We start from the raw sequence: 12553 nt of genomic DNA, 5'->3' as shown, positions 1-12553 counted from the left end.
TCCAAGCCAAAGGCCCCACACGAGCTATATGGCTCTATGCAACTGGTGGGCCCCTCCCCCCGACTTGCCGCCCCTTCGACTGCATTATGCATGGCCAAATTGGGGAAAAGGGAAGTGGGGTGGGGTCGAAAGGGGGCTGGACCCACCCATTGGTAGGTGGATGGGGAGGAGGAGGAGGAGCACTAGCGCGAATTAAAGAAAAAGGCTGTCAACAAAGCAACGGTAAAGAAAATGAATGAGAGGAAAGCCCACAACGGAAATGGCAATGTAAAAATAAGTTATGCTTGGTGGATGTGGTAAATAATTTAAAGGGGCTGGACGCGGAGGGGACAGCCAGCCAGGTGGGGGGTAAACACACACCTTAAATAGTTCTATTACCAACTTTGCACCCAGTCATCTGCATGCAAGTATATAGTATGTGTAGTACACATCTATTTAAATAATCAAATTACCCCCATAAAATGCGATATTAGCCATTTAGCCGTTTGTGGTTTATTGCTTTTAATCAAAAGTCTGTTATAACAAAATTCATACCCAATAAAACAAAGCTTTGTTCGCAAAAAATGCACGACTATCAAGCGAAATTAGTGAATGGAATTGTAAAGCCACAAAGTCTCTAGAAATATGACAAAAATCATAAAGTTGAAATGGCCACGCCCTCTTGGGGCACATATTTTTCCAAAGGTGTGTGGTGGTGTGCGGTTGAAAGTGCTGCCAAAATGCAGTTTAATCACCTCCGGAGGAGACAGCCCACATGGCGAACCCAAAACGCAGCCCACACCAAATATGCACATTAGAGAGCACGTAGAGAAAGAGTGGGCCGAATGCGGGGGCTGGGGGCTGGTCCCCGGAGGGATGGGGATCACATTGATCAAGCAGCGGCTGCAGATTTAATTACCAGACTGGGAAATGCACATGGAAAAATCTGGGGTTACGATGTGCTATTTCTGTCTTGCTAAGTAAAGCAGAGTTTAATTTATAATGAAATTATTTTCCTTAGTTGTTCAAGTCTTTTAAAAGTTATAAGAATTTAAACATAAGCTATGCAAGTAACAAAAATGCAATTTTTCTTGCCTGCTTCTAGGCGCATTCTAAAAAGTGCAAGATGTATCTGGGCATGCTATCTATCTTAACAAGACCATTTACATCCTTCATCTGTATCTGTAGATGGATCTTTCAATTTGTATCTGTAAAGATAGTAAATAGTTTGCTAGAGAATTTCTTTCTGTGCTCTGCTTTTCACTGGCATGGCAACAAACTGAAGCGAAAATGAAAGCTCGAAAAAGAGTCGCCAACGTAGCCCCCTCGCCCTGGCCCCACGCTCCTCTCCCCATCCTCTCCCGATTTGGGCGTCGACGGCGCTGCCTCTGCCGACGCCAACGCAGCGAGACGCGCGCCGCCAACGTTGAATGAAATTTCATTCATTTCATTCACAAAAATCCACAAAAATGAAGCCAAAAAGGCAATGGACACCAGTCACGCATGCGCGGCTCGCAGTGGATCGGATTGTATATTGTGCACATATAGACTGGATGGGTAGCTCGGGGGAATTTGGGGGGGCGAGGCGGTCCCCAAGGCGGGGGCATCGCAGAAATTACAGCGAAAAATATGCAGCATGTCTGGGCGTCTCGCGGCTCGCGGCTCGCAAACGTTGTTGCCCAACCGGAAGTATTAAATTCCAATTATGGCGACAAGATATTTCGCCGTCTCGAGATCGTTTGTCGCGCTGCCTTTATTGCTTATGAATTTATTCAAAATCAGAGGGATTCGAAGGGGAAGGGACACACAGGATGGCCGATCTGCACTAGCTGCCCACCATCTCCATCAATCGCCGGCGTAGGCGCTGACGCACATCATCGAACTGCGGCAGGGGCACCAGGTTAAATTCCTCGCCAGAATCCAGGCGGTGGTCGTATAACTCCTCGCCATACACATCGTGCCAATCTGAAGGGAGTAATATTTAATATATATGTAATATGGTTATTTATATAAGGATAGATTCAACTATTGATATTCTCTTACCTCTGCTAAAGTTTTGAGCGTGGAACCTCACCCACATGGTATACCTATATATATCGGTTCTGAGACTATAGCCCATGATTTTGATGTTCCTCAGCTTCGGCTTGTCGCTGTTTGGGTGCTTTGTGGGCAGCATTCCGGGTCTTGGGTACTGACTGAGGGCCACATGCTCATCCGCTACGAGAGATTATAATAAATACATAACATATTAAATAAATAGTAACTTACCCCTTCCCAATCCCATTAGTTGATAGTAAAGACTTTTTCCCTCGCCACAGGTCAACTCCTGGGAGCTCTGGCACTTGGGCAATTTGGGTAATCCTGCCAGATCCACCAATGTGGGGAAAACATCCAGGAGTTCTGTGATCCCGTGATAGTACTTTGCCTGGGCGAGCGGGAACTGCGGCGTTCTTATGATCAGTGGAACCCTGAGAGCCACCTCGAAGTTGCTGTACTTGGCCCACTCGGCGTGCTCACCCAGGGACCAGCCATGATCCCCCAGCACCACCACCACCGTCTCATCCAGATCCAATCCCCCAATCAACTTGCCAAAAAGATCATCCACATAGGACACCGAGGCGTAGTAGCCCTGTCGTATCTGAGCAGCCTGGAGTGGGGATATCGGTCCGTAGGGAAAGGATATGTTGGAGTGCTTGAAGTCATCCCTGGCCCGCACATCCGTGTAGGGATTCCAGGCCACTGCCGGCATGTCCGGCGGCTTCAGGCTGTCCTCCGTGTAGTTGTAAAACTGGGAAAGGTGGAATCTCGATAGGAATTGCAGTGGGAACCGGAAATTAATGTGCGGCTTGTGGAAACCCATGGCCAGGAAAAATGGTTCCTGGCTGTGCCTGCTCCGTGAGCCCACAAAGCGCAGTGCCTCCGCCACGGACTCAATGTCCGGCAGCGTTTTGTACGGCTGAGTTTGCAGCTCCACTGGACAGATAAGATTCTTCCGCAGAATGCCTTCCTTATCGGGACATACTGGCGAGTTCATAAACTGCTCGGTTCGGGGTCGAAATGCTGAAGCCGACCAACTTAGGGGATAGTCATCCGTGTTGTTGGACGAGAGGCCAGGATGGAAGACCTTTCCACAGCTATAGGTGTAATATCCGTGCTCCTTGAAGTACTGCGGCAGGGTGGTGAAATTCCCGGTGAAAGTGCGCCAGTAACTATAGAAATCGTACAGATGCAGAGTATCCGGTCTTCGACCCGTGAGCAGCGAATTCCGGCTGGGTGCACACAGGGATTGCTAAAGATTCAATATACATTTTATTAGTTCCACACATCAATGATCACATGCTGCCCACCTGGCTGTAAACTCTTGTAAAGATGTGACTTCCCCTGGCAAAGTTATCCAGATACGGCGTGCTGGCCAGCGGATCACCATAAGCGCCAATAACTGGACGCAGATCATCGAACATCACCATCACCACATTCGGCCGTCGTGGCGGAGCAGCTGCTTCCAGCAGCACTGGCATCATCAGCGAGAGCAGGAGACGAGCAGTGATCATGTCTACGGCGAAGGAAGCTCACAACTGTTGACTCGAAGATGCCGAGACGGCGGATGTGGATGCCGGCGAATTTGTTGTGCTACCCTGTGCCCATGAAATCTGCTAAAGGGGTATATCAGCGGCTCATACATTTTGTTTGGAAGAATTTTGGAAATTGAGTAATCTATGTAATTCAAAAATTCAAATATCTAAAAAATGTTTTGTTTTGAAGAGTTTTTCCGTTTAATCTCCTGATGCATTTGAAGGGTATATTTATGCCATTTCCAAATTCACTTAAAACACTTCACTTGTTTACTGTTTTGCGCGGTAAAGTCCAAAGAGCATGGAGAAGAGAAATCGGACGGGCGGCGCAATTCAAAACCGCCCACCATTATATTTCAATTGAATTTAACGGAAGCGCGCCTCGTCGACGCTTACAGTGCACATTTTACAAGTACAGTAAAAGTTCTAAAACCACAAAATGCATCAGTGGCTCAAATTTTCAACAGATCAAGAACTAATCATGTTTTATACAACCTAGTTCATATCTAAAAACGTCGTATTTATGGGTATCATTAATTTTGTACTCTAAGATATAATAAGCATTTTGTAAAGCTTTTATTTAAATATAAATATATTTTCTTTTGTTTGCAGTTTAAAACTTATGTTACTTAAAATCCTTGTAAAAAGCCAAATCACTATTTAATTGGGAAACATGTTCAGCTGATTTTTTTTTTTAATATTTTTCATAACTAGTTTCACTGATTTGAATTCCAGTTAAGCATATTTCACTGTACATGACCATTCTCTGGACAGGGACTGGAATGGAATCGGGGGCATTCCGCAGGCTGGCATGATTATTATTTACACATAATATATAATGATTTGCGAGCTAACGATTAACAATAACAAAAATATTGGAGCTTGCCTAATAGGGATCAACATTTGGAGTTTCTTTATGGATAATTTCTTGGTAATTCCCTCTAGAAAACCGTTCCGCAGTTGGAACAGCGCTTCTCACGCATGGCCAAGCAGCAGAGGATTCCCAGCGGGAAGAAGAATATTGCGCAGCACAGTCCGCAGGCGGAGAAGGTGTCCTCCAGGTATCCAATTCGACATGCAGGGCATCCTCCAATCACGATGATCTCGGTGGGCATAGCGACCGGAGCGGGCTGAATCACCACGCTGACCGGCGTCGTCTCGAAAGCTCCATAGGTTGGCATGTGCATGTTTGGTGGCGGAGCACTAGGTGCCCCCTGATTCACGCCCACTATCAGCCGGGAATCTAAAATAGATGTGCATTTAATTGAATGCCTTTAGTGGGCTTATTACTTACCCTGCGAGGGACTGTTCATGACTTCTTCGTAGCTCGGCGGTGCGGCGTCTTTACGGGTATCTGCCATTGTGGCCGGAAAGCTTTTTTTTGTGACTCACTCCTCCTTGTTATGAACAAAATCTAGGCTTTTTTACTACGCTTAATTGCGTTAACTTTTTCTCAGCGTTTTCTTTGTTTTGCCGCAGTCAGTTATCGTCGCAACAGCTGACTGAGACTATTCTATCGATTAATAATCGTGATAGCGCGAGTACATATCGTAAATCAGTAATTTGAATTTGAGCAAAGAATCCTACGATTTAACAGCTTAAAATACGTTTATTTATGCAAAACTAACAAATGCAACTGCACATACATCTTGTTCTATAAAAACCTATATTCAAACTTATAGTAACCATCTATTTGGCTTTGAGTGAGCGAGGATTTCTGCTTAACCAGAACTTTTTCAAAGTCTTGCAACTCAATTTCCGTGGCTTCAAAGTCACGCTGAAAAGCCTCGATAGCCGCTTCATTGCACAGATTACACAGATCCGCTCCAGAATACCGGTCGGTACGGGCAGCAATCTCCTCGAGGACCACATTCTCATGGAAAGGCATTCGCTGGGAGTGGAGTTTTAGCAGAGCCAGGCGGGATTTCTCATCTGGGGCTGGTACATGGATAAGCTTGTCAAAGCGTCCTGGTCGCAGCAGGGCATCATCGATCATATCCGGACGATTGGTGGCTGCAACGACCAGTATATGTTGCTGACTACCACCCCCCACAATACCATCCATTTCGGTCAAAAGCGTGGAAAGAATCCTCAGCTGAACTTGTCCACCACCTCCGCCACTTGAGACCGTCCTTCTGCCAACAAGCGAATCTATAAAATTAAATGGATTAATCATTTTTATTACAAATAAACCTCATCCGACTCACCTATCTCATCCAGAAATATTAGACAGGGTGCATTTTTTCGTGCTGTGTCAAAGATCCGCGATATAAATCTTTCCGCGCAACCGACGTAGGGAGAATACACCTCCGCCGCCGACGTGGCAATGAAGGTCATGTCAGCTTCCTTAGCCAGGCACTTGGCTACGGTGGTCTTGGCACATCCTGGAGGTCCATAGAGCAGCACTCCTTTTGGCAAACTTAGTCCGAATCGGGCAAAAGCGGCACTTTGTCTTAGACCCGCTAGAATGGAGACTTGCAAAGTGCGTTTCAGTGTTTCCATTCCTCCGATAACCTCAAACCCAGCCGTCATCTTCGAGACCCTCACATCGGTGGATCGAGAGGCACTCGGTTGAGTTTGTAGCAGGGATTGGCGGAAAATGTGCTCTATGTCGAAGTCGTCTTTTGTTAGGAGGTGCTGTTGAACGCGGCGCAGGAGAAGTGTTAAATCCGCTATCACATATCCCTGAGTGTTTCTCGCTATATGATCGAGTAAAGTCTGTGAGATATTCAGCTCGTGTATTTGGCAAAGATGCTCTACGAGTTGTCTGCGCTGCCCTTCGCTGGGCATATCAATGGTCACCTCTCGAACGAACCGCCTGCGCGCGTGTTCATGCAAGGAGTCCGGGACACCAGAAGTTGACAGACATATGATGCCTCGAGGAAGTGCGTCCAGCAGTTTGTAGAGCTGAGCTGAAATTCGTAGGCTATTGCTAGAGTTTTTTGCATCTGCGACAGCCGTAGAGGGGCAGAGCAGCTCCAGATCCTCAATGAGGATTACAATTGGCACTATAAATATAAAAATAATTAATATTTTAAACGTAAAACAAACACTGTGAAAATTACATAATGGACGTAGTTGCTCCTTGAAAGTCTGAGCAGCCTGAAAGATCCTCCTTAACTCCTCTTCGGTTTCGCCGGGATATGAGCGCAGCACCTGGCTGGCTGTAATGTAAAAGCAATTGCAGTTGTGACGACGCAGGAACTCACTGAGTAGACGACTTTTTCCGCAGCCCACCGGACCCACCACCACTGCTGTAGTAGGGAATCTATGTGAAAAGCTGCATTTAGAGGTTTCCAGAAGATGCTCCAATTGATCCATGGGTTGCTCGAAGCTGTGGGGCAGATACTTTGAGGTATAGTCCAAAGGAAAGGGCGTTTCCAGGCGTATGCCCACTAGGAGTAGTTCAGCATCGCGGCCTATTTCAAAACACTCGTCATCAGCAACTCCTGGAGCATCGAATATCTCCACACTGGCAATGCCCAGCTTCACAAGGCGTCTGTGCTGCACGGAGCATCCTTTGATAAGCTTCAGGTGGCGCAGGAACACTCGCACATCGTCCTTAAGATCCTCCAGGGAAACCAGAGGTCGCTGGAGGAGCTCCTGGGTGACTGTAACCACGCATGAAATCGTCTTCAGGCAGGGAACGAATTTAAGTGGCTCCAGAAGCACCAACCGCTGATTGGTGGGGGAGAACCGCGTCAAGGATGTCACAATTCCATCCAGGAAGCAACAAGTTTCACTGCCTCCACGCGGAGTTACCCAACAAACTGCGTAGCTGTCATCGAAGAGGTGGCAACGGCACCATCCTGTTCCAGTAGAGTCCTCACCCGCGGGTATATAACATCTCTGCGGCTCTAGATCGCTGTCGTCCAGCAAGGAAAGCGGAAAAGTCGGGAAATCCAACTGGTTGTGGTGCATTTTGTTTACCTCGCTTCGATAAGAACGATAACATAACCGATTGTAGTGCATTTTCAGCTATTTCTAGATACCTTCGTCAGCAGCATCAGTCTATCGATAGGTGTCCGATAGTCGCGGCCTGCAGACATATAGCCGCACTCTTCTGACGCCATCGCCAATTCGTCGCCGCTGTGACGCAGAATTTGTGTGTAAGCATTGTAAAATTGGCGTAGTTTCGCGATATTAAAAGGATACATTGCGTTAAAAGTGAACAAAAAGTGGCGCTACACCGGTGTCCACACAATTAATGTCAAGAGCAGCTCGTGAGTGTGGAAATACCTGTATTTCACTGACCTTTTCTTACCTTGCCGATCGATCGGCTTTTTTCTCTATATTTTTCTTGGTTTGCGTGTGTGCGTGTGCGTGGGTGCTCCATTCATCTGGTACTCCGATTTCCGATTTTGAAGTAGGTAAACAAACGCTGCCGATGAACGAGATGGCGGACTTAGATGCAGTGCACCTGGGCTTGGACGAGAACGAGGCGGACATTGCCGAGGAGCTACAAGACTTTGAGTTCAACACAAGGAGTGAGGCTTCCGAATCGAATGGTGGAGACTCCTCCGACTCGGAGCCGAGCATCAGCTCCGTGAGCACTGCCACATCCTCCCTGGTGGGCAGTAGCAAGCGGAAGACCAAGAAGCCGGCCAAGGAAAGCCCTCAACCCGCTGTCGAGACCAAATCCTCAAAGTCTTCCGCAAAGAACAAAACCAAACGGGAATCCACTCCACAGGAGCTAAATGGTGGAAAGAAAAAGAAGCGCACGGATAGCGGGACAAAGAAAACAACCTCATCTGAGGCGTCGGATAAGGTCAAGGCCAAATCCCCGGATACCGAGGATCGACAGCCGCCCGCCAAGAAGTCGCGCACCAAAAAATCCTCCAATGCCAACGATTCTGCTAGCCACAAGAGCGATCTCAGCGAGGCTGAGGACGAGAAACCAACCCTTCCAACTTTGGAGTCCGACAGCGAGTCCTCTGACTCGGATTCGGGCACTCAGCACAAGAGAAACGGAGGAAATGGTGGCGGCAACGGCCGGGGCAAGCCCAGTTCCAAGAGCTCCACGCCGGAAAAGGATTCTGTCGGCGGCGGAACGCACTCACATTCGCAGAAGGGCTACGACTACATGACCAAGCTGAACTACCTATTCCGAGACACACGGTTCTTCCTCATCAAGTCGAACAATAGCGACAACGTCCAGCTGTCCAAGAACAAGAGTGTGTGGGCCACGCTGCCGCAGAACGACGCCAATCTTAACCAGGCATTCAAGGAGGCCAGAAACGTCCTGCTCATTTTCTCGGTCAACGAGAGTGGTAGGTTCAAGGAGTAAACAATGTTTCTCAATTGCTTTCTCTTGTATCTTTTTAGTTTCTTTAGAATAAGATACATACAATCTGTGTCTCCAAAACCTCTATTGTAATCCGATTTTGGTTTTAGGTAAATTTGCAGGCTTCGCCCGGATGGCAGCCCCCTCACGGCGGGACATTCCTCAGGTGGCCTGGGTATTGCCGCCTAGTATTTCGCCCAAAGCACTGGGCGGCGTCATCGAGCTTGACTGGATCTGCCGCAAGGAATTGTCTTTCAACGCCACTCTACACCTGCACAACACCTGGAACGAGGGCAAGCCGGTGAAGATCGGTCGCGATGGCCAGGAGATTGAGCCCAAGATTGGCGGCGAGCTGTGTCGTCTCTTTCCCGAGGATGAACAAATCGAACTCACTCCCATACTCAAGAAATCCAAGGAGACGGCTCGAGTTATGCGAGAAAAAGGCATACACGTGATCTACAAGCCGCCCAGGAGTCTATCCACGCGGGGCCATGGAGGGGGGAGTCGTGGCGGAGGCAGAGGATCAAATCACGACCACCTGGGCCCTATGCGGCACAAGAGGAGCTACCACGGAACACCACACCATCGGCCGTACCGTCACCATCATGGCATGGGCCTTCCGCCGGGCGGTGGCTTTAGGAGAAGCGGTTCTCCGTACCGCCAGATGGGAGGTGCAGCGGGAGCGCCACCCGGCGGACCGGGCGACATGGCCATGCCGTCATGGGAACGCTACATGTCCTCGGCTGCAGCTGCTGAAGCATACGTGGCGGACTACATGCGCAACATGCACGGCCAACTTCCGCCGTTGCCCTTCGTTCCTCCGTTCGCGCAGCTGCCGATTCCAGGAGCTGGAGCGGGAGCAGCAGGTGCCCTTCCACCGGGAGCAGCGGCTGCCATGTACGAGCAACTGCCGCCACCGGTGCGGTACTATGATGGACCGGGTGCACCGCCTCTACCGGATTATCCGCCTCCCCAGCGACCACCACCGCCGGGCTTCGACAAGGCGCCGAGCTACGAGGAGTTTGCTGCCTGGAAGAATGCTGGCCTACCCACAGTGCCACCGCCTGGCTTCCCCGTCTACGGCGGAGCAGCCAATGGCGGTAGCAATGGAGCTGGTGGGTTAGCTGCTGCCCAGGCGGCGGCTGCGGGCGGAGGCATGGGATCCGGTGGAGGATCCGGTGGCGGTATGGGTGGACCCGGCGGCTATCGGAATCGGGACGGCAACAACGGCTCCGCGGGCGGTCGTCGGCGGGAGTACGGAAATCGCAGCGGTGGCGGCGGATCTTCGCGGGATTCGCGACCGTTTCGCGAGCGTGGCGGCGGCGGCGGCCAGCGAAGCTATCGGGACAACAGGCGCTAGGCCGCATCGAGGTTTAAAACGAGATCGTGCTCCTGGCCTCGCTAGAATCGGAAAGTGTAATCCTAATCCTCTCGCGTGTGAAAATCTAAAGAGAAATATTGAATGCGTTACGGTGCAAAAAGTTAATATAATGAAACCGGCTATCGTCTAAAGTCGATACAACTCTCTTTCCCCTTTCTCTCTGTCCCGCTCACCAAACACCCCCACCACCCACACTAAGATTAAAAACAAACTTACGACTTAAGCAAATTTCAATACAGCAGAGATCTTAATGCTAATTAAATATTTTAAACCACAAAAATACAAAATGAAAGAGAGAAAATGTGAACTTTATTTACCTCCCAAAGCGAAAAGTAGCGAGAGAAAGCGAGAGAAAGAGACTTTAAAGAGACGCCCAACAACAACAACCACAACCAACAACAACAACATGAACGAACTTAAGTTAACATGAGCAGTGATCAATCAGTGATGTGTGTATCGTGTGTGCCAAACCCCACAAAGCCCCCTCTTCACCCACCACCCCAAAAGTTCCAAAAACGAGAGTTGGACTTAGCAAAAGCAAACCGAAAATCAAAGGGGCACTGTGCCCCCCAAGACTTTCAAAGACCTGAGCGGAGCCTAGCTCCAAATGGGGGCTATGAGTTATAATCACTGCTACCGAATTTCAAGGACGAGGGTCGCCTTCAGTCGCTTCGATCCGATCAAAGCTTCCTTATACGTAGTATAAAACTAATGCAATCATATTTAACACCTATGTACATGTCTTGCCGACAGAAGACCATCTTTCCCCGAAACAGACACACATCCGCCTACATTTTGTCCCGGAGTGATGCGCTCCGGGTCCCTTTGGCTCAATAGCAATACGAACCGTAGCAATCCGAACTGTTTGCCCCACCAGTTGGGCTCCTGTCAATCCCCCCATCGATTCCACTCAATGACTGCCACATTTTCACGCTTCACCAAAGCTCAGACCGTCGACAAACACGCAAATACATTCCCGGACAGACCTAGGGGTTTGCTCTTTTTTCTTTGCAGGAACTGGATTCAACAAAGAAAGAAAATGGACGGAGTTTGGAACCTCATTTATTGCACGAAGAAACTTAGAGAGAAAGACTGATGCCTAATAAAGACTCAAGCTGATTGCAAAAACTATATAAAGTTGTACCTTATTGCGGTGTCATCGTAAAACCTAGATGCTTTAAAGGGATTAGGTCCACTTAAATTACTGCGAAAAATGTTTTATTTATTTATTTACTAAATTCTCACATGACTTAAAGACAAACTAATTAACTTTGTGTGTCAAGGTTGATTTTCCGGCAGGAAAATCGATTTGCAATTGATTAAGTTTCTTTTTATGACTATCTTTGCAATTGAATTGGTTACTAGTGTTGGGTAATCCTAGTTCAATTTGAGGAATAAGTTCGTTCGTTCGTTTAAAATCAATGAACTAGGTCGTTCATTTAGTTCAATCGTTCATTTTTTAAACTTGCTTAAAGGTGCTTCAAAAAAAAAAAATGTTATGAATTTATTTCATACAATGCTGTCATTGAAAATTAATATTATTTATTCAATTGCATGCGAGCAATCATATGTGAGCTCATAACAGTTGCCTCACTCTCAATAAAATGAGCTGTAACAGCAATATAACTTTCATTTGCAAGAGAGGTCCAACAATCCGTTGTCAAACAAACTGCAGATGCCAGCTCCATTTTTTCTTTGACGCTACCAACAATTTCGTCCCGAAGCTTTGGAAGAAGCACGTTGGACAGCGTTTTTCGAGTGGGCATCTTGTATCCGGGGCAATTAGACACATCATCTATGAGCTGCTTGAAATCAGGCTCTTCTACAATTCGCAATGCATGATGACCTTTTGCAATCATACGAACTAGTTGCCTATCAATTTTCTCAGCTTTCCCGGCAGCCGGTGGTCGTTGAATGAACGAAGTTATTACTTGCTGTTGGGGTCCAATTATCTGAGGAGTCTATGTTAAAAGAAATCAAGAATTTAGTAAGCCTACTTAAATGAATAAATCAAAATATTATGTTTACATTTGCTTCCTGTCGGCTTTCATTGGTTTGGCGCTTTGTTTCCTCCAAAGCTGCTGGGTGGTTATTTTTAAGGTGACGCGATAAGTTTCCTTGCGATCCACCAGCCACACTAAGCACAGTTTTGCAGTATTTGCATTTAGCACTCTTCTCATCCACTGAATCAAAGAAATTCCAAACTTTGCTATGCTTTCGTTTTGAAGCCATAGATACGCACAAACTTGTAAGCCGTAGTTTTAAATGTATTCGAAAATTAATCAGCTTATTCGATAAGCGAACTTTCGAACTAAATGAACTAAGACCAACCTATCG

The 12553-nt window shown here is 47.6% G+C and overlaps 4 protein-coding genes across 6 annotated transcripts; 1 reads left to right on the top strand and 3 right to left on the bottom strand.

Moving 5' to 3' along the window:
- Window positions 1-1708: 1708 nt before the first annotated feature.
- LOC6610634 (iduronate 2-sulfatase) lies at window positions 1709-3530 on the bottom strand. The gene is made up of 4 exons (XM_002035165.2): window positions 3327-3530; window positions 2248-3268; window positions 2023-2196; window positions 1709-1944 (listed from the first exon to the last, which is right to left on the bottom strand). The coding sequence occupies exons 1-4, from the start codon at window positions 3528-3530 to the stop codon at window positions 1805-1807; spliced, it is 1539 nt and encodes a 512-aa protein (XP_002035201.1). The 3' UTR covers window positions 1709-1804.
- Window positions 3531-4130: 600 nt separating this feature from the next.
- LOC6610633 (brain protein I3) lies at window positions 4131-5044 on the bottom strand. The gene is made up of 2 exons (XM_002035164.2): window positions 4846-5044; window positions 4131-4794 (listed from the first exon to the last, which is right to left on the bottom strand). The coding sequence occupies exons 1-2, from the start codon at window positions 4910-4912 to the stop codon at window positions 4493-4495; spliced, it is 369 nt and encodes a 122-aa protein (XP_002035200.1). The 5' UTR covers window positions 4913-5044; the 3' UTR covers window positions 4131-4492.
- Window positions 5045-5140: 96 nt separating this feature from the next.
- Window positions 5141-7636, bottom strand: LOC6610632 (spermatogenesis-associated protein 5-like protein 1). Of its 2 annotated transcripts, XM_032717328.1 has the most exons (4): window positions 7544-7636; window positions 6617-7485; window positions 5759-6559; window positions 5141-5702 (listed from the first exon to the last, which is right to left on the bottom strand). In XM_032717328.1, the coding sequence occupies exons 2-4, from the start codon at window positions 7470-7472 to the stop codon at window positions 5206-5208; spliced, it is 2154 nt and encodes a 717-aa protein (XP_032573219.1). In that variant the 5' UTR covers window positions 7473-7485; window positions 7544-7636; the 3' UTR covers window positions 5141-5205. The 2 variants fall into 2 exon arrangements, with proteins under 2 accessions (XP_032573219.1, XP_002035199.2); XM_002035163.2 differs by having other exon boundaries at window positions 6617-7589.
- A 46-nt stretch (window positions 7637-7682) lies between these two features.
- Window positions 7683-11347, top strand: LOC6610631 (YTH domain-containing protein 1). Of its 2 annotated transcripts, none has more exons than XM_032717329.1 (3): window positions 7683-7774; window positions 7919-8821; window positions 8946-11347. In XM_032717329.1, the coding sequence occupies exons 1-3, from the start codon at window positions 7759-7761 to the stop codon at window positions 10193-10195; spliced, it is 2169 nt and encodes a 722-aa protein (XP_032573220.1). In that variant the 5' UTR covers window positions 7683-7758; the 3' UTR covers window positions 10196-11347. The 2 variants fall into 2 exon arrangements, with proteins under 2 accessions (XP_032573220.1, XP_002035198.1); XM_002035162.2 differs by having other exon boundaries at window positions 7688-7774; window positions 7922-8821.
- The last annotated feature ends 1206 nt before the right edge of the window (window positions 11348-12553 follow it).

The sequence above is a fragment of the Drosophila sechellia genome, chromosome 3L, assembly GCF_004382195.2.
Source record: "Drosophila sechellia strain sech25 chromosome 3L, ASM438219v1, whole genome shotgun sequence".
NCBI classification, from domain to species: Eukaryota; Metazoa; Arthropoda; class Insecta; order Diptera; family Drosophilidae; genus Drosophila; species Drosophila sechellia.
Note: the sequence above shows the minus strand (reverse complement) of the source record. Positions and strands in the feature narration are given on the sequence as shown.